The sequence below is a fragment of the Sus scrofa genome, chromosome 15 (assembly GCF_054392235.1).
Source record: "Sus scrofa isolate SSC_HxYL_T2T_F1_AM1 chromosome 15, Sscrofa_HxYL_maternal_Yorkshire_Landrace_v2.0, whole genome shotgun sequence".
Lineage (NCBI taxonomy): Eukaryota > Metazoa > Chordata > Mammalia > Artiodactyla > Suidae > Sus > Sus scrofa.
Window position 1 is genome coordinate 30,156,340 of NC_139397.1, and position 21,503 is coordinate 30,177,842.

The 21,503-nt window shown below is 38.5% G+C and overlaps 1 protein-coding gene and 1 pseudogene across 2 annotated transcripts in view; both read left to right on the forward strand.

Annotated features, from left to right (window-relative positions):
• Positions 1-9,590: 9,590 nt before the first annotated feature.
• On the forward strand, positions 9,591-11,872 carry LOC146395768 (syndetin pseudogene; annotated as a pseudogene).
• Positions 11,873-19,793: 7,921 nt separating this feature from the next.
• The window catches only part of LOC100625897 (lactase/phlorizin hydrolase), a 58,056-nt gene continuing 56,346 nt past the window's right edge, over positions 19,794-21,503 (forward strand). The window contains exon 1 of one of the 2 annotated variants that reach the window (XM_021076419.2): positions 19,794-20,442. In XM_021076419.2, coding sequence (XP_020932078.2) covers positions 19,803-20,442 — 640 coding nt within the window. In that variant the 5' untranslated portion in view covers positions 19,794-19,802. The remainder of the gene's footprint in view (positions 20,443-21,503) is intronic. The other variant, XM_085001325.1, reaches the window with a different exon arrangement.

Sequence of the window (21,503 nt, forward strand, 5' to 3'; positions counted from 1 at the left end):
TTGAGGAAAACATAGGCAAAACACTCTCCAACATAAATTGCAGCAAAATCTTTCTTCATAAGCCTGCTAGAGTAATGAAGATAAACTAAAAAATAAACAAATGTGACCTAATTAAACTTAAAAGCTTTTGCACAGCAAAGGAAACCATAAACAAAATGAAAAGGCTACCCACTGAATGAGAGAAAATCTTTGCAAATGAGGCAACTGACAAGGAATTAATCTCCAAAATAAACCAACAACTCATGCAGCTCAATGTCAAAAAGACAAACAAGCCAGTCAAAAAAATGGGCAGAAGATCTTAATAGACCTTTCTCCAAAAAAGACATACAGCTGGCAAAAAACAAAAACAAAACAAAACAAACTAAAAAAAAAAAAATGAAAAGATGCTTAACATTGCTAATAGAGAAATGCAAATGAAAACTACAATGAGGTAACACCTTACATCAGTCAGAATAGCCATCATCAAAAATATATACAAACAACTAGAACAAACAATCTGAAAATTTTATGGAGCCATAAAAGACCCAGAATTGCCAAAGCAATCCTGAGGAGCAAAAAGCAAGCAGGAGGCATAACTCTCCCAGACTTCAGGCAGTATTACAAAGCCACAGTCATCAAGACAGTGTGGTACTGCTACCAAAACAGACATACAAACCAATGGAACAGAATAGAAAACCCCAAAATAAACCCAGACACCTATGATCAATTAATCTTTGATAAAGGAGGCAAGAACATAAAATGGGAAAAAGACAGTTTTTTCATCAATGGTGCTGGGAAAACTGGGCAGCAGCATGCAAATCAATGAAACTGGAACACACCCTCATACCATGCACAAAATAAACTCAAAATTGCTTAAAGACTTAAACATAAGACAAGATACCCTCTGACTCCTGGGAGAGAACATAGGCAAAACATTCTCTGACATCTACCTTATGAATATTTTCTCAGGTCAGTCTCCCAAGGCAACAGAAATAAAAGCAAAAATAAACCAATGGGACCTACTCAAACTGACAAGTTTTGCACAGCAAAGGAAACAACACACACACACACACACACAAATCAAAAAGACAACTTACAGAATGAGAGAAAATAGCTTCAAACAATGCAACTGACAAGGGCTTAATCTCTAGAATATACAAACAACTTACACAACTCAACAGCAAAAAAACCAACAACCCAATTGAAAAATGGGTAAAAGACCTGAATAGACATTTCTCCAAAGAAGATATACAGATGGCCAAGAAGCACATGGAAAAAAAATGCTCAACATCACTGATTATTAGAGGAATGCAAATTAAGACTACAATGAAGTATCACCTCAAACCAGTTGGAATGGCCCCCATTAATAAGTCCACAAATATCAAATGCTGGAGAGGGTGTGGAGAAAAGAGAATCCTCCTACACTGTTGGTGGGAATGTAAATTGGTACAAACACTATGGAAAACAGTGTGGAGGTATCTTAAAAAACTAAATATAGAACTACCATATTACCCAGCAATCCTACTCTTGAGCAATATCTGGACAAAACTTTCCTTGAAAAAATACATGCACCCGCATGTTCACTGCCGCACTAGTCACAATAGCCAAGACATGGAAACAACCTAAATGTCCATTGACAGATGACTGGATTAGGAAGATGTGGTATATATACACAACGGAATACTACTCAGCCATAAAAAAGAACGAAGTCATGCCATTTGCAGCAACATGGATGGAACTAGAGACTCTCACACTGAGTGAAGTCAGTCAGAAAGAGAAAGACAAATACCATATGATATCACTTATATCTGGAATCTAATATACATCACAAATGAACCTTTCCACAGAAAAGAAATTCATGGACTTGGAGAACAGACTTGTGATTGCCAAGGGAGAGGGGGAAGGAGTGGGATGCACTGGGAATCTGCAGTTAATATATGCCAGCTATTGCCTTTGGAATGGATAAGCAATGAGATCCTGCTGTATAGCACTGGGAACTATATCTAATCACTTACGATGGAGCATGAATGAGGATAATGTGAGAAAAAAATGTATACATGTATGTGTGACTGGGTCACCTTGCTGTACAGTATGAAAATTGACAGAACACTGTAAATCAGCTATAATGAAAAAAATAAAAATCATTTGAAAAAAACAATCTACAAACAATAAATGCTGGAGAGGGTATGGAAAAAAGGGAACCCTCCTACACTACTGGTGGGAATGCAAATTGGTACAACCACTATGAAGAACATTATGGAGGTTACTTATAAAACTAAAAATAGAACTACCATATGATCCAGCAATCCCACTCCTGGACATATATCCAGAGAAAAGCATGATTCGAAAAGATACATACATCTCAATGTTCATTGCAGAACTACTTACAATAGCCAAGAAATGGAAACAACCTAAATGTCCATCAACAGAGGATTTGATAAAGAAGACGTGGGGAGTTCCCGTCGTGGCGCAGTGGTTAACGAATCCGACTAGGAACCATGAGGTCGCGGGTTCGGTCCCTGCCCTTGCTCAGTGGGTTAACGATCCGGCGTTGCCGTGAGCTGTGGTGTAGATTGCAGACGCGGCTCGGATCCCGCGTTGCTGTGGCTCTGGTGTAGGCCGGTGGCTACAGCTCCGATTCAACCCCTAGCCTGGGAACCTCCATATGCCGCGGAAGCGGCCCAAGAGATAGCAACAACAACAACAACAAACAACAACAACAAAAGACAAAAAGACAAAAAGACAAAAAAAAAAAAAAAAAAAAGAAGACGTGGTACATATACACAGAGGAATATTATTCAGCCACAAAAAGAATGAAGTAATGCCATTTGCAGCAACATGGATGGACCTAGAAATTATGATACCATGTTAAGTAAGTCAGACAGAGAAAGACAAAATCATATGATATAACTAATATGTGGAATCTAATAAAAAATGAACTTACAATACAGACTCACAGATTTTGAAACCAAATTCATGGTTAGCAAAGGGGAAATGTGAGGTGGGAGTGATAAATTAGGGGGTTGGGATTGATGTATACACATCATGATGTATAAAATAGATAGGTAATAAAGACCTACTGTGTACACAGGGTACTTTAGTAAATACGGTTTAATAACCAATATGGGAAGAGAATCTGAAAAAGAGTGGCTATGTGTATATGTATAATTGATTTAATTTGCTGTACACTTGAAGCTAACACAACTCTCTACATCAACTACACTGCAATAAAATTTATTTAGAAAAAAAACCCACAGTATAGTTTTGGCACAGAGGCAGAAATATACATCAGTGGAATAGGATAGAAAGCTGAGAAATAAACGCATGCACTTATGGTCAACTAATCAGTGAGAAAGGAGGCAAGAATATACAATGAAGAAAAGAAAGTCTCTTCAGTAAGTGGTGCTTTGAAAACTGGACAGCTACATGTAAAATGAAATTAGAACACTCTAACACCATACACAAAAATAAACTCAAAATGGATTAAAGACCTAAATATAAGACAGGATACTATAAAACTCTTAGAGGAAAACATAAGCAGAACATTCTCTGACATAAATTGAAGAAAATCTTTTTGGATCTACCTCCTAGAATAATGAAAATAAAAACAAAAATAAACAAATGGGACTTAGGAGTTCCCATCTTGGCTCAGTGGTTAATGAATCCAACTAGGAACCATGAGGTTGCGGGTTTGATCCCTGGCCTTGCTCAGTGGGTTAATGATCCGGCGTTGCCTGAGCTGTGGTGTAGGTTGCAGACGGGGCTCAGATCCCACGCTGCTGTGGCTGTGAACATCCATGTGCCACGGGTGTGGCTCTAGAAATGGCAAAAAGACAGAACAAAAAATGGTATCTAATGAAACTTAAAACCTTTTGCACAGAAAAGAAAACCATAAACAAAATGAAAAGATAACCCACTGAATGGGAGAAGATCTTTGCAAGAGAAGCAACTGACAAGAGATTAATCTCCAAAATATACCAACAATTCTTGCAGCTCAATAACAAAACGTCAAATAACTCAATCAAAAAATGGGAAGATCTAAACAGACTTTTTTTTTTTTCCCACTGTACAGCAAGGGGGTCAGGTTATCCTTAGATGTATACATTACATTTTTCCCCCAGCCTTTCTTCTATTGCAACATGAGTATCTAGACATAGTTCTCAATGATACTCAGCAGGATCTCCTTGTAAATCTATTCTAAGTTGTGTCTGATAAGCCCAAGCTCCCGATCCCTCCCACTCCCCCCCCCCATCAGGCAGCCACAAGTCTCTTCTCGAAGTCCATGATTTTCTTTTCTGAGGAGATGTTCATTTGTGCTGGATATTAAATTCCAGTTATAAGTGATATCATATGGTATTTGTCTTTGTCTTTCTGGCTCATTTCACTCAGGATGAGATTCTCTAGTTCCATCCATGTTGCTGCAAATGGCATTATGTCATTCTTTTTTATGGCTGAGTAGTATTCCATTGTGTATATATACCACCTCTTCCGAATCCAATCATCTGTCGATGGACATTTGGGTTGTTTCCATGTCCTGGCTATTGTGAATAGTGCTGCAATGAACATGCCGGTGCATGTGTCTCTTTTAAGTAGAGTTTTGTCTGGATAGATGCCCAAGAGTGGGATCGCAGGGTCATATGGAAGTTCTATGTATAGATTTCTAAGGTATCTCCAAACTGTTCTCCATAGTGGCTGTACCAGCTTACATTCCCACTAACAGTGCAGGAGGGTTCCCTTTTCTCCACAGCCCCTCCAGCACTTGTTATTTGTGGATTTATTAATGATGGCCATTCTGACTGGTGTGAGGTGATATCTCATGGTAGTTTTGATTTGCATTTCTCTTATAACCAGCGATGTTGAGCATTTTTTCATGTGTTTGCTGGCCATCTGTATATCTTCTTTGGAGAAATGTCTATTCAGGTCTTTTAAACAGACTTTTTTTTTTTTTTTTTTGTCTTTTTGCCATTTCTTGGGCCGCTCCCGCAGCATATGGAGGTTCCCAGGCTAGGGGTCTAATCGGAGCTGTAGCTGCCAGCCTACGCCAGAGCCACAGCAACACGGGATCCGAGCCGTGTCTGCGACCTACACCACAGCATTAACCCACTGAGCAAGGGCAGGGATCGAACCCGCAACCTCATGGTTCCTAGTCAGATTCATTAACCACTGCGCCACGACGGGAACTCCTAAACAGATATTTTCAAAGAAGACACAAAGATGGCAAAAAACCCACATGAAGATATGCTCAACATTGCTAATTATTAAAGAAATGCAAATCAAAACAACTATGAAGTACCACCTTACATCAGCCAGAATGGCCATCATTAAAAAGTCTACAGGAGTTCCCATCATGGATCAGTGGTTAACAAATCCAACTAGAAACCACGAGGTTGTGGGTTTGGTCCCTGGCCTCACTCAGTGGGTTAAGGATTTGGCGTTGCCATGAGCTGTGGTGTAGGTTGCAGACCTGTGTTGTTGTGGCTGTGAATAGGCTGGCGGCTGTAGTTCCGATTAGACCCCTGGCTTGGGAACTTCCATGTGCTGTGGGTGCAGCCCTAGAAAAGACAAAAAAATAAAATTAAATTAAATTTAAAAATAGTCTACAAATAGTAAATGCTTGAGAGGCTGTGGAGAAAAGCAAACCCTCTAACACAATTGGTGGGAATGTAAATTGGTATAATCACTGTGGAAAACAGTATGGAGGTTCTGCGCCAGTCAAAAAAATAAAAATAGAACTACATATATGATACAACAATATCACTCCTGGGCATATATCCAGAGAAAACCATAATTTGAAAAGATAAATGCTCCCTAATTTTCATTGCAGCACTATTTACAACAGCCAAAACATGGAAGCAACCTAAATGTCCATCGACAGAGGAATGGATAAAGAAGATGTGGTACATATATACAATGGAATATTACTCAGCCACAAAAAGAATGAAATGATGCTATTTACAGCAACATATATGGAACTAGAGATTATCATACTAAGTGAAGTTAGTGAGAGATAAAATCATATGGTATCACCTATATGTGGAATCTCAAAAAAGGATACAAATGAACTTATCTACAGAACAGAAATAGACTCACAGACTTTGAAAACAAACTTAGGTTACCAAAGATGACAGATAGAGAGTTCCTGCTGTGGCTCAACAGGATCAGCAGCATCTCTCCAGTGCCACGACTCAGGTTCAGTTCTTGGCTAAGCACAGAGGGTTAAAGGATCCAGAGCTGCCGCAGCTGCAACATGGATTGCAACTGTGACTCAGGTCTGATCCCTAGCCCAGGAATTCCACATGCCACAGGGCAGCCACGAAAGAAAAAAAGGGATGGGGGACAGATAGAGGGAAGGATGGATTGGGGTTTGGGATTGGTATGTGCACACTGTAGTATATGGAATGACAGGCCAATGGGGACCTGCTATATAGCACAGGGAACTCTATCCAATATTCTGTGATAATCTATATGGGAAAAGAATCTGAAAAAGAATCAATTTGTGTATATGTGTAACTGAATCATTTTGTTGTGCACCAGAAATTAGCACAAGTTTGTAAATCAGCTATACTTCAATAAATTTTTTTAAAAAAGGAAAACCCTAAAGACTCCACCAGAAATCTTTAAAAAAAAGTTTTTATTAGAGTATAAGTGATTTACACTGTTTCTTCAATTTCCACTGAACACTGAAGCAACCTAGTCATATAATATAGATACATGTATGTATCTATATTATATATATTACATTCTTTATACTGTCTTCCAACATGTTCTAATCCAAGAGACTGTAAAGTAGGACTGTGGTGTATAGTAGGACCCCATTACCCATCTCTTCTAAATGTAATAGTTTCATCTACTAACCCCAAACTCCCCATCCGTCCCCTTCTCTCTCCTGTATGCCTGGCAACCACAAGTCTGTTCTCCATGTCCACGATCTGTTTCTGTTTCTGTAGATAGAGTCATTTGGGTCATATTTTAGATTCCACATATAAGTGGTATCATACAGTATTTGTCTTTCTCTTTCTGCCTTACCTCTCTTGGTATGAGAATCTCTAGTTCTATCCACTTTGCTGCAAATGGCATTATTTTGTCTTCTTTTTATGGCTGAGTAGTATTCCATTGTACAAATGTACCACATCTTAATCCATTCATCTTTTCATGGATATTTGGGTTGTTTCCATGTCTTGGCTATTGTGAATAGTGTTGCAATGAACATCCAGATAAAACTTTCATTCCAAAAGATCCATGCATTTCTTTTTTAAAGAAGTTTTAGGAATTCCTGTTGTGGTTTTAGTAGTTACTAACCCAACTAGCATCCATGAGGATATGGGTTCATCCCTGCCTGGCCTGACCCAGTGGGATAAGGATCTAGCATTTCTATGAGCTGTGGTGTAGTTTGAAGACATGGCTCAGATCTGGCATTGCTGGGACTGTGTTGTAAGCCGACAGCTGCAGCTCTGATTTGAACTCCAGACTGGGAACTTCCATATGCCACAGGCATCACCCTAAAAAGCAATAATTAAAGTTTCATTGAAGCAAAAGTCAAGAGACAGGATTAAGATGGTAGAGTAGAAGGATTGGACCTCACCTTCTCTCATAAAAACAAAAATTACAACCAGCTGCTGAACGACCTTCAACCACATAGACTGCAAACTATCAAAAGATATCTCACACTAGAAGACAAAGAGGAGGCCACATCAAGACAGTAGGAGGGGTGATTACATGACATAACAACCCCATGCCCACTGGGTGGGCAGCCCACAGATTGGAGAGTAACTGTATCACAGATCACCCATGGGAGTGAGAGGTCTGAGCCCTACATCAGGTCCCCATGCCTGGGGATCCGGCATTGGAAGAAGGAGCCCCCGAAGCACTTGGCATTGAGAGCCAGTGGGGCTCATGCGCAGGAGTTCCACAGGACTGGTGGGAACAGAGACACCATTCTTAAAAGGCACACACAGTCTTTAATGTGCACTGGATCCCAGGGCAAAGCAGAGTCTCCATAGGAATCTGGGTCAGACCTGACTGCAATTCTTGGAGGATCACCTGAGAAAACAGGGGGTGACTGTGGCTAGTAGTAGGCAAAGGTCTCTGGGATAATCATCAGTGTGTGTTCCTCTAGAGGTGGCCATTTTGGAAAAGTCTGGCACCACACATCAAGGCTGAGAAGCCCCAGAGCAAACAATAAACCAGGTGGGATCATAGCCCCACCCATTAGTAAACAGGCTGCCTAAAGACCCCCAGGCACCCAGCCACTTCTAATCTCACCCAGAGACAAAGCCCCACCCACCAAAGGGATAAGAATTAGCTCCACCTATCAGTGGGCAGGCACAGTCCTTCCCATCAGGAAGCCTACAGCAAGCCCCCATACCAACTTCAGTCACAAAGGGGGCAGACATGAGAATCAAGAGAGGCTACAAATCTATTGTCTGCAAAAAGGAGACCACACCACAAACCTATAGAAAATGAAATGGCAGAGAAATATAACTCAGAAAAGGGAGTAAGAAAAAAAAAAACAGAAAAACAACTAAGTGATCTGGAGATTATCAGCCTCCATGAAAAAGATTTTAGACTGATGATAGTGAAGATGATTAAAGACATTGGAAATAAACTGGAGGCAAAGATTGATATATTACAGGAGACACTGAGCAAAGAAATACAAGATTTAAAACTTAAGCAAGCAGAGATGCAAAATACAATAACTAAAATAAAAAATTCATTAGAAACAACTAATAGAATACAGGATGCAGAAGAATGAATAAACAAGGTGGAGGACAGACTAGTGGAAATCACTGATGTGGAACAGAAAAGAGAAAAAAGATTGAAAAGAAATGAAGAAGCATGATAATGTGAGAAAAAAGAATGTATACATGTATGTGTAACTGAGTCATCATGCTCTATAGTAGAAAATTGACAGAACACTGTAAACCAGCTACAATGGAAAAAAATAAAAATCATTATATATAAAAAAAGAAAAGAGATGAAGACAGTCTAAGAGAACTCTGGGACAACGTTAAACACACCAATATCCATATTATAGGAATGACAGAAGGAGAAGAGAGAAAGGGCCAGAAAAAACATTTGAAGAGATAATAGCCAAAAACTTCCCTAACATGGGAAAGGAACAACTCACTCAAATTCAGAAAGCACAATGAGTACCATATAAAGTAAACCCAAGGAAGAACACCCTGAGACACACATTAATCAAACTGACCAAAATTAAAGACAAAGAGAAAATACTGAAAGCAGCTATGAAGAAGAAACAACATACAAGGGAATCCAGATAAGGTTTTCAGCATATTTTTTTCAGCAGAAACTCTGCAGGACAGAAGGGAGTGGCATGATATACTTAAAGTGATGAAAGGAAAAAAACTCCAACCAAGATAACTCTACCCAGCAAGGCTCTCATTCAGATTTGAAGGAGAAATCAAAAGCTTTATAGACAAGCAAAAGCTAACAGAATTCAGCACCACTAAACCAGCTTTATAACAAATACTAAAGGAACTTCTCTAGGTAGGAAAAAAAGGTTGCAACTATAAACAAAAATACTACAAATGACAAGGTACACCAGTAAAGGCATAAATACACTAAAGGTAGGAAATCATCCACACGCAAATATGCTGCCAAAATCAGAAATTGTGAGATGAAGGGGTACAAATACAGGACACTGGAGATGCACTTGCAATTAAGAGACCAACAACTTTTAAAACAATCTCGTGGAGTTTCTGTCATGGCTCAGTGGTTAACAAATCCAACTAGGAACCATGAGGTTGCGTGTTTGATCCCTGGCCTTACTTAGTGGGTTAAGGATCCAGCATTGCTGTGAGCTGTGGTGTAGGTTGCAGGCGCAGCTCGGATCCTGCATGGTTGTGGCACTGGCGTAGGCCAGTGGCTACAGCTCCGATTAGAGCCCTAACCTGGGAACCTCCATATGCTGTGGGTATGGCCCTAGGAAAGAAAAATAAATAAATAAATAAAAATAAAACAATCTCATATATATAGAGAGACTCCTATAGCAAAACTTCACCCAAGCCATTCATAATACCATGTTTCAAGTTGTTCTTGGTTATGTGGAACTACGTGAAAGAAACACAGATAGAGAATTCCAAAAGCTGCAATACAAGGACCTCTGTACATGTCACACCAGACAGCTACATTCCATGCCTTGTTGACCTGTGCAAAGCTCTGTGGGAGGTTATGCTCAGCTATTATAGGACTATGGAATGGCATGATAAGCATGACAATGAGGATACTACTTCTGCTTCTGAAGGGAGTAATATGACGGGTACTGACAAAACGGATTTTGATCGTAGTTGCATAAAAAAGAAATTAGAACATGGATTTACACAAATATGGCAGGATGTTCAGCTAAAAGTATAAACCTACTTGCTTGAAACTGATTTGTCTATATTCAAATATGATGATTTCATCTTTGTTTTGGATATAATCAGAAGGTTAATGCAAGCTGGAGAAGAATTCTGTGGTAGCAAGTCTGAAGTTTTGCAAGATTTTATGAGAAAGCAAAGTGTCAATTATTTTAAGAACTACCATAGAACACAGCTTGATGAACTGAGAATGTTTCTACAGAATGAGACCTGGGAACTTTTTCCTGTTAAGTCAAATTTCAGCATCTTGCATTTTCATGAATTTAAATTCATGGAACAATCACATTCCCCATCAGTTTCACCTGGTAAGCAGCCATCCTCAACCTCCTTGAAAACAGTGACTTGTTTGAGCAGTACTTTAGTGGTGGGAATCCATTTGAAATTCAGGCCAACCACGATGATGAAGAAACAGAAGATATCCTGGTTTCTAATGGGTATGAGTCTGATGAACAAGGAAAAAATGCCTATCAGGAGTATGACAGCGACAGTGATGTTCCCAAGAAACTAAAACGAGATTATGTTGATGAGCAGACAGGTGATGCTCCTGTGAAAAGTGTTTCTTGAGAGACCCTAAAAAGCAGGAAGAAATCAGATTATAGTCTGAATAAAGTGAATGCACCCATCTTAACAAATACAACATTAAATGTAATAACACTTGTTGGTAAATACATGCAGATGATGAACATTCTTAAACCAGTCGCTTTTGATGGTATCCATTTCTTGTCTCAGCCATTTGATTATCACTTGTATGCAATATATAACTTTTTTGGTCAGAATGATTCACTGAAGTCAACAGGACTAGACCTTAATAGTAGTAGACTAAGAACAACTCTAAAGAGAATACAAGAAAGTCCCATTGATCTGGAAGTTTTAACCGATCCTACTGCCACACTCACAGTAGCAGAAGAGAGAAAGGAGAAGGTATAAAGCCCTCAACTCAGTCACCTTGTGGTTTTGATATCTGGGGATACATTGTATGGCTTGGCGGAAAGAGTGGTAGCCATAGAATCCTTGGTTTTCTTGGTTGAACAGTTTGAGTTCCTTCAACCACACCTGGATGCTGTGATGCCTGCAGTGAAAAAAAAAAAAGCCCTTTCTTCAGCAGTTCTATTCTCAGTCTCCATGGCCAGTGAACTATGCAAACCAATTTACTGGATTGTGGCCAGTAAGACATTGATTATGAACAGATGCTGCACCTAGTGGCTAATGTAAAATGGAATGTAAAAGAAATTAGTTCACAGCACAACATATATGTAGATGCACTGTTAAAGGAATTTGAGCAGTTTAACATGAGGTTAAATGAAGTTTTTAAGAAAGTTTGGATACCCCTGCCCGTGTCTAAAATACTTTGGGAACATTGTATACGCCTGGCTACTAGAACTATCGTAAAAGGGAGTATTCAACAAAGCAGCTGATCAATCTGGTAAATGTTTGCCTGGGATCACACATCAATAAGAAAGCAAGACAGAAACTTCTCTCAGCTGTAGATGACATAGACAGACCCAAAAGATAAAGAACAGTACTTTCTCCTCAATGGCATTGATTGTCTCCCAACATATATGACATGGAAGCCAGTGTTTCATGCACTCCTGACAGCTGTCTTTTTTTTTTTTCCTGCTGTACAGCATGGGGACCAAGTTACACTTATATGTATACATTTTTTTTCCACTTTTTGTTCTGTTGTGATATAAGTATCTAGACATAGTTCTCAACGTTACTCAGCAGGATCTCATTGCAAATCCATTCCAAGAACAATAGTTTGCATTCAATAACCCCAAGCTCCTGATCCCTCCCATTCCCTCCCTCTCCCCCCCAGGGAAGCCACAGGTCTATTCTCCAAGTTCATAATTTTATTTTCTGTGGAAATGTTCATTTGTGCTGTATATTAGATTCCAGTTATAAGTGATATCATATGGTATTTGTCTTTGTCTTTCTGACTGATTTCACTCAGTATGAGAGTCTCTAGTTCCATCCATGTTGCTGCAAATGGCATGATTTTGTTCTTTTTTATGGCTGAGTAGTATTCCATTGTGTATATATACCACATCTTCCTAATCCAATCATCTGTCAATGGACATTTGGGTTGGTTCTATGTCTTGGCTATTGTGAATAGTGCCTGACAGCTGTCTTAATAAAACTTCATGCATGTTCTTTGCAAGTGGAAAGGGGAAAACGTGGAAGTTTGTGTGGTGTTCTCATGTGACTTCTATATGCCCTTACCCCTGCTCTTCAATTTTTTGTCTCATTTGATGCATTTCCTTTCTTGAAATGATTTTGCCTCATCGGAACTATTGTTATGTGACTACAATTACACATTTTATTAAAGAATGTACCCTAAGTATATGATTAGAATGAACAGCGACAATACATTCGTGGGCAGTTTGGAGAAATAATTTATGTTGGCATTTTTCTACCCTCTGAATTTGGTTCTTAACAAGCATAGTATGACATGGTTAATGTATAATATCTCCTAATTATGACAACTGCATAACAATTGAAAAGTACATGTAAGTGAAATAGTTGAAAAATCAATATGCTCCTTGTGTTTTTAAATGTTGAAGTTTGTGTTAGGGTTTGTTTGGTTATGACACAGTGATCATAAATTATGAAATTTAATAAATGTTATACTCTAACATGGAAAAAAACCCAAAACCTATGGGAAGCAGCAAAAACGGTTCTAAGAGGAAAGTTGGTAGCAACACAAACCTACCTCAGGAAACAAGAAAAAACTCAAATAAACAACCTAACTTTACATCTAAAGCAGCTAGAGAGAGAATAACAGACAAGACCTAAATTTAGCAGAAGGGAAGAAATCATAAAGATCAGAGCAGAAATCAATGAAATGCAAATGAAGAAAACCATAGAAAATATCAGTGAAACTAAAAGCTGGTTCTTTGAAAAGATCAACAAAATGGATAAATCCTTAGCCAGACTTATCAAGAAAAAGAGAGAGGACCCAAATCAATAAAATTAGAAACAAAAAAGGAGAGGTTACAATGGATATCACAGAAATACAAAGGATCATAAGAGACTACTATATGCAACTATTTGCCAATAAAATGGAAAACCTAGAAGAAATGGACAAATTCTTAGAAAAGTACAATCTTCCAAGACTAAACCAAGATGAAATAGAAAAGATGAATGGACCCATCACAAGAATGGAAATTGAAACTGTGATTTAAAAACTTCCAACAAACAAAAGTCCAGGATCAGATGGCTTCAGAGGCAAATTCTATCAAAAACTTAGAGAAGAGCTAATGCCTCTCCTTTTGAAACTATTCCAAAAAATCACAGAGGGAGGAACACTCCCAAACTCATTCTATGAGGCCGCCATCACCCAGATCCCAAAACCAAAGATACCACAAAAAAAAAAAAAAAAAGAAAAGAAAATTACAGGCCAATACCACTGATGAACGAATGCAAAAATCCTCTACAAAATACTAGCAAACCGCATCCAACAATACATTAAAAGGATTGTACATCATGATCAAGTAGGATTTATCCCAGGGATGCAAGGATTCTTCAATATCTGCAAATCAATCAGTGTGATACACCACATTAACAAACTGAAGGATAAAAAACATATTATTGTCTCAATAGATGCAGAAAAAGCCTTTGACAAAATCCAACACCCATTTCTGATTAAAAGCCCTCCAGAAAGGGAGCACAGAGAGAACTTACCTCAACAAAATAAAAACCATACATGAAAAACCCAGAGCTAACATCATTCTCAATAGTGAAAAGCTGAAAGAATTCCCACTGAGATCAGGAACAAGACAAGGATGTTTGCTCTTACCACTACTCTTCAACAAAGTTTTAAAAGTCCTAGCCACAGCAATCAGGGAAGAAAAAGAAAAGAATCCAAATCGAATAGGAAGAAGTAAAACTCGCTTTTTCAGATGACTTGATATTATACATAGAACATCCTAAAGAAGCTACAGATAAGCTGTTAGCGCTCAACAATGAATTTGGCAAAGTCTCAGGATACAAAATAAATACACAGAAATTGGCTGCATTTCTATATACTAACAACGAAAGATCAGAAAGAGAAATTAGGGAAACAATCCCATTTACCATCGCATCGAAAAGAATAAAATACTTAGGAATAAACCTACCTAAAGAGACAAAAGACCTATACTCTGAAAACTACAAGATGCTGATGAAAGAAATCAAAGATGACACAAACAGATGAAAAGACATACCATGCTCTTGGATTGGAAGAATCAGTATTATCAAAATGACTATACTGCCCAAGGCAATGTACAGATTCAATGCAGTCCCTATCAAATTACCAAGGACATTATTCACAGAACTTGAACAAAATACTTAAAGTTTGTTTGGAAGCACAGAAGACTCAGAATAGCCAAAGCCATCCTGAGAAAGAAAAATGGAGCTGGAGGAATCAGGCTCCCTGACTTTAGACTATACTACAAAGCTATAGTCACCAAAACTGTATGGTGCTGGCACAAAGACAGAAATATAGCTCACTGGTAAAGGATAGAAAGCCCCAAATTAAATCCACACACCTACAGCCAACTCATCTATGACAAAAGAGGCAACAATATCCAACAGAGAAAAGACAGTCCCTTCAATAAGTGGTGCTGGGAAAACTCGACAGCTACATATAAAAGAATGAAATTAGAGCACTTATCCTAACACCATATGCAAAAAGTCAAAATGGATTAGTGGCCTAAATATAAGACCAGATAGTATAAAACTCTTAGAGGAAAACATAAGCCCAACACTCTCTGACATAAACCCCACAGCAAAATCTTCTCAGATCCACCTCCTAGAGTAATGACAATAAAAACAAAATTAACAAATGGGACTTAATTAAACTTAAAAGTTTGCACAGCAAATGAAACCCAAACAAAATGAAAAGACAACCCACAGAATGGGAGAAGCCAATGACAAGGGATAAATCTCCAAAATTTATAAACTTCTGCAGCTCAACACCAAAAAAACAGCCCCATCAAAAAATGGACAGAAGATCTAAACAGACAGTTCTCCAAAGAAGACATACAGATGGCCAAAAATCACATGAAAATATGTTCAGTGTCACTCATTAATAGAGAAATGCAAATCAAAACCACGATGAGGTACCACCTTACACCAGCCAGAATGGCCATCATCCAAAAGTCTACAAACAAGAAGTGCTGGAGAGGGTGTGGAGAAAAGGGAACCCTATTGCACTGTTGGTGGGAATGTAAATTGGTGCAACCACTGTGGAAAACATTATGGAGATTGCTCAAAAAACTAAAAACAGAATTACCTTTTGATCCAGCAATTCCACTCCCAGGCATCTATTCAGAGAAAACCATGACTTGAAAAGATACCTGTACTCCAATGTTCACTGCAGCACTATATACAATAGCCAAGATGTGGAAACAACCTAAATGTCCATTGACAGAGGAGTCGATAAAGATGTTGTACAAATATACAATGGAATATTACTCGGCCATTAAAAGGAATGAAATAACAGCATTTTTAGCAACATGGATGGATCTAGAGATTATCATGCTGAGTGAAGTCAGTCAGACAACGACACCAACATCATATGCTATCACTTACATGTGGAATCTAAAAAAAGGACACAATGAACTTCTTTGCTGAACAGATACTGACTCACAGACTGAAAAACTTATGGTTTCCAAAGGAGACAGGGGTTGGGAGGTAGGGCGATGGACTGGGGTTTGGGATGGAAATGCTATAAAGTTGAGTTGTGATAATCATTGTAAAACTATAAATGTAATAAAATTCATTGAGTAATAAAAAATTTTTATTGAACTATAGTTGATTTCCAAGGTTGTGATAATTTCTGCTGTACAACAAAGTTAATCAGTTATACATGTACACACACATCCATTCTCTTTCAGATTCTTTTCCCACATAGATTATCACAGAATCTTGGTTAGAGTTCTCTGTGGTATACAGTAGGTCCTCATTGGACAATCATTCCATATACCACATTCTACCAAAAATCTCTTAGAAAATTCTTAGAACTGATCAACAAATCAACAACCAGAGTTGCAGGTTGAAAATTCAATATGCAAAAATCTGCTTTATCTTTATATACTATTAATAAACTAACAGAAGAGAATTTAAGAAATAATTCCTATTTTTTATGCATGATAAGAATAAAATACCTAGAAATAAATTTAACCAAGGAGGTAAAATACTTGTACACTGTAAACCATAATACAATTATAAAAGAAATTGAAGAAGATACAGATAAAGGAAAATATGTTCCATAATTATAGATCAGAAGAATTAATATTTTTTGAATGTCCATATTACCCAAAGCAATCTACACTTCACTGCAATCATTATAAAAATTCCAATGTCATTTTTTCATAGAGACAAAACAATCTTAGCACTTGTACAGAACCACAGAAGACCCTGAATAGCAAAAGCATTGCTGAGAAAGAAGAAAGAAGCTAGAAGTAGCATGCTTCCTAATTTCAAACTATATCTCAAAGATACATTAACAGTATGGTATTGTCATGACAACAGACATATAGATCAGTGGAGCAGAATGGAAAGTGCAGAAATAAACCCACTCATACACAGTCAATTAATTTCCAACAAAAGAGTCAAAAATATCCAATGGGGAGTGAGTTCCCATTGTGGCACAGCGGAAATGAATCTGACTAGGAACCATAGGGTTGCAGGTTCAATCCCTGGCCTTGCTCAGTGCGTTGGGGATCCAACATTGCTGTGAGCTGTGGTGTGGGTTACAGATGTGGATTGGATCTTGTGTTGCTGTAGGCCAGCAGCTGTAGCTCCAACTGGACCCCTAGCCTGGGAACTTCCATATACCATGGGTGCAGCCCTAAAAAGCAAAAAAAAAAAAAAAAAAAAAAAAAGCAATTTGGGAAAAGCAATCATTTCACTAAAAGGTGTTGGGAAAACTGGACAGCTACATGCAAAAGAATAAAACTGGACCACTCTCTTAGACTGTACACAAAAATTTAAATGGACTAAAAACTTGAATGTAAGACCTGAATCATAAACCTCCTAGGAGATAAAAGTAATGCAGTAAGCTCCTTGAAATGTCTTAGCAATGATTTTTTGGATTTGACACCAAAAGCAAAGGTAACAAAAGCAAAAACAGAATAAAACAAAAATCTGATTTTAAAATGTGGAGACGATCTGAACAGACATTTTTCCAAGGAAGAGGTACAGACTGCCAACACATACATGAAAGGTGCTCAACATAACTAATTATCATGGAAATGGAATCAAAACCAAAATGATATAATACACTTATTAAAATGAATATTATAAAAATGACAAAAAATAACAAGCGTGGGCAAGAATGTGGAGAAAAGGGAATCCTAGTGTACTACTGGTGAGAACCACTATGGGAAAACATATGGAGGGCCCTTTAAAAACTAAAAGTAGGAGTTCCCACTGTGGCACAGTGGGATAGGAATCCAACTGCAGCAGCTCAGGTCACTGCAGAGGCACAGGTTCAATTCTCAGCCTGGCACATGGGTTAAAGGATCCAACATTGCCACAGTTGTGAGTAGGTCAAAGCTGCAGCTAGGATTCAATCCCTGGCCAGGAAACTTCCATATGCCATGAGTGAAGCCATAGGAAAATACATAAATGAAACTAAACTAAAAATAGAACTACCATATCATCCAGCAATTCCTGGGTGTTGCCTCTGGGTGTTTATCTGAAGAAAAGGAAAATACTGACTCAAAAATATATATGTGGCTTGGATCCAGGGTTGCCATGGCTGTGGTGTAGGTCTGTAGCTGCAGCTGATTCAAGCCCTAGCCTGGGAACTTCCACATGCTGCAGGTGTAGCCATAAAAAGGATAAAAACAAAACAAAACAAACAGATAAAACAAAAAGAAGGAAATCTTGCCATTTGTGACAACAAGGATGAGATTGGAGAGCAGTATGCTAATAAATTTTTTTAAAAACTGAACTCGTAGATAAAGAAAACAGATTAGTGTTGCCAGAGCAGAAGGTGGCGAATGGGTGAAGTGGATAAAGGTGGTCAAATGTACAAATGACTAATTATAGAAGTTCTCATTGTGACTCAGAAGGTTACAAATCCAACTAGTATCCATGAGGATGTGGGTTCAATCCCTGGCCTCACTCAGTGGGTTAAGGATCCAGCATTGCTGTGAGCTGCGGTATAGGTCACCAACATAGCTCAGATCCCGTGTGGCTGTGGTTGTGGCATGGGCCTATCCCTGCCTGGAACTGTCATATGCCACTGTAAAAAGAAAGAAAGAGAGAGAGAGAGAGAGAGAGAGAGAAAGAAAGAAGAGAAGAGAAGAGAGGAGAAGAGAAGAGAAGAGAAGAGAAGAGAAGAGAAGAGAAGAGAAGAGAAGAGAAGAGAAGAAAGAAAACTGGAAGGAAATGTAACCTAGCAGGACCTATTGGGTCTTCTCAGGACAGGCCCTCCCATGTTTTCTGCCTACCTCTCATTTCTAGAAAACCTTTAGCCTCCAAGACCTTTCCTGAGTTCCAAAGAGTGAAATTAATCAGGGAACTGCGATATGCAGAAATAAAGGTAGGTCAAACCAGACAAAATAATAATAGTTTAGCCATTAAACAAAGCCAAGGACATTTAGTTTCTCCTCAAGGACTATAGATAATATTCTGAGGCATATCCTTTGAGCTGTTTTACAGATACTGAAACCTCCACCCAGGCAGAAAAAATTAACTGCATACTGACCACAAGCACATACACCCCAGACAGGTTGGAACCAGGTGGCTGATGGTATTAACTTCTGACTGCTTACGACTTTGATCATAAGACTGTCTACAAGCTGATCTTGTACTCTGAAACCTTATCCCTCACCCTATCTTTAAAAACCTTTCCCTAAAAGTCATCAGAGTTTAGGCTTTTTGAACATTAGCTGCTTTTGCTACTTGTTTTCTCCCACAGTGAACACTGTACTTTCCTTCACCACAACCCAGTATTAGTAGATTGCCTTTAACGCACAGAAGTAAGTGGACTCAATTGGTCCAGTAACAAAAACAGTGTTGAAAGTGCTTACCCTAGGAAGGGGAGGGGGGAACTAGAAAGTTTTCACATATATATTTATATTGTTTGAATCTTTTACAACCTGTGTTCATTTACTTATTTTTAAAGGAGGAAAAAACTTTGGTGAGGACCTAACTTGTGTTCCGCTATGTAAACAAATTTTAAGATAATTTGTAAGTAAGACAAAAATGTGGACAAGTTTTTTCCTTCAGATGCTTTCCATTTCCTCTGCTTAAATTGTGTGAGAAGTTTGAGGTTTTTGTGCTATCTTTTATGGTTTTTAAATTTTTTGATATTTCATTGAACTATGTACTAATTTTATTATCACAGATAACCCAGTTACATATTAAGTGTTAAAAATCACCTAGTATTTTACAACCTCAGTTGTAGTTATAAAGTAAGTATTCCACATACCTCCTAACAGTTCCTTGAAGATGGAGCTGGCTTGGCATTTAGTCTCTATTGTCCTCCTAAGTTTTTCTTGCTGGGGATTAGACTGGGAATCTGATAGAAACTTCATTTTAGCTGCTGGTCCTCTAACCACTGACTTGCTATACGACCTGAGGGGTCCACTGGGACACCAGGATTCTCACCTTGGAGCAGGAGACAAAGGTATTTATGTGTGTCGCCAGCCACTGCCTGCTTTCTTGCCAGAGTATTTTAGCAGTGTTCGTGCCAGTATGATCACCCACTATAAGGTATTTCTACCTTGGGCACAACTTCTCCCAGAAGGAAGCTCCAAGAACCCAGACAAGAGAATGGTGCAGTGCTACCGGCAACTCCTTGAGGCCCTTGAGACTGCTCAACTTCAGCCCCTGGTGGTCCTGCACCACCAGACCCTCCCTGCCAGCACCGTCCAGAGAAGTGAGGCCTTTGCTGATCTCTTTGCTGACTATGCCTCCTTCGTCTTCCACTCTTTTGGGGACCTAGTTAAGATCTGGTTCACTTTTAGTGACTTGGAGGAGGTGATAACAGAACTTCCCCACCAGGAATCAAGAGCGTCACATCTCCAGATCCTCGCTGAGGCCCATAGAAAAGCCTATGAAATTTACCACGAAAAATATTCTTCTCAAGGTGAGTACACATGACCCTGGTTGCTGACCCACTGCCAGTCTTCATGGCCCACCTTCCCCACCCTCCTTAAAGCAGGACTCAGCAATTCTTCCCACTTACCTTCATCAATCCCTTCTTCTCTATTCATCAGTGAAAAATTAATACTGTGCCAAAGATTTCCCAGTGGAGGTACATAGGTGGGGGTGGCTTATAATGGTCTTTTAGGTTCCCACTATGTGAGTAGATCATAAAGTTTAAAATATACTCTCATTTTTATACATAGTTTATTTAATTTTCACTATTAAAAATTTTTTTTGCATTGACCATTCCAATGCATAAATGCTTGTTTAATTTCTGAGAAATTATTTGGGATAGATTCTTAGAACTGAAATTCCTGGGTCCAAAAAATGTGTATTCCTTAAAACTTTAAATCATGTTGCTAAATTATTTTCCAGAAAAGTCAGAATAGTTTATACTAACAGTTATAAAATTGTTCTTCTGACCCTACTCAGCCTGTTTTCAATGACGTAATTACTTTTATCGTTGGTGTCAAAATGGAAACAATCCATAGCCAATCTACAATAAGAATAGAAGATAGTTTTATTCGAACCAAACTGAGAACAATATCCTGGGAGGCAGCCTCTCAGATAGCTATTGAGGAACTGCTCCAGAGAAGCCTGGTTTTCATTACAGTTTTACATTTTGTCAGAACAAAGAACATCAACCATAACAGGGCTGCCTTTCTTCAAAGTTTTGAAAAAAGACAGATTAGCATATACACAAGCAATTCAGTATGGTCTTGCTGCCTGGGAAGGAAGCCTTATCATCCATGTGGTGCTAGCATTGATATTCCAGGCAGGGAGGCATTCATTTCTATTTTCAAAATGGGCATTCTTTACAACTTCATAATGCACTCTATTCTTCAGTGGTTAAAGAAGGTATATAATGTATGTTTATAAACCACAAAACAAGCCGTTCTAGTTAGCATAAAGTTAAATCATGTATAAGCCAGAATAAATTCTCTATGCCTCAATACATGAAAATTTCTTCTGTCATTAGTATTTTGACAGCTGAAAATTAAT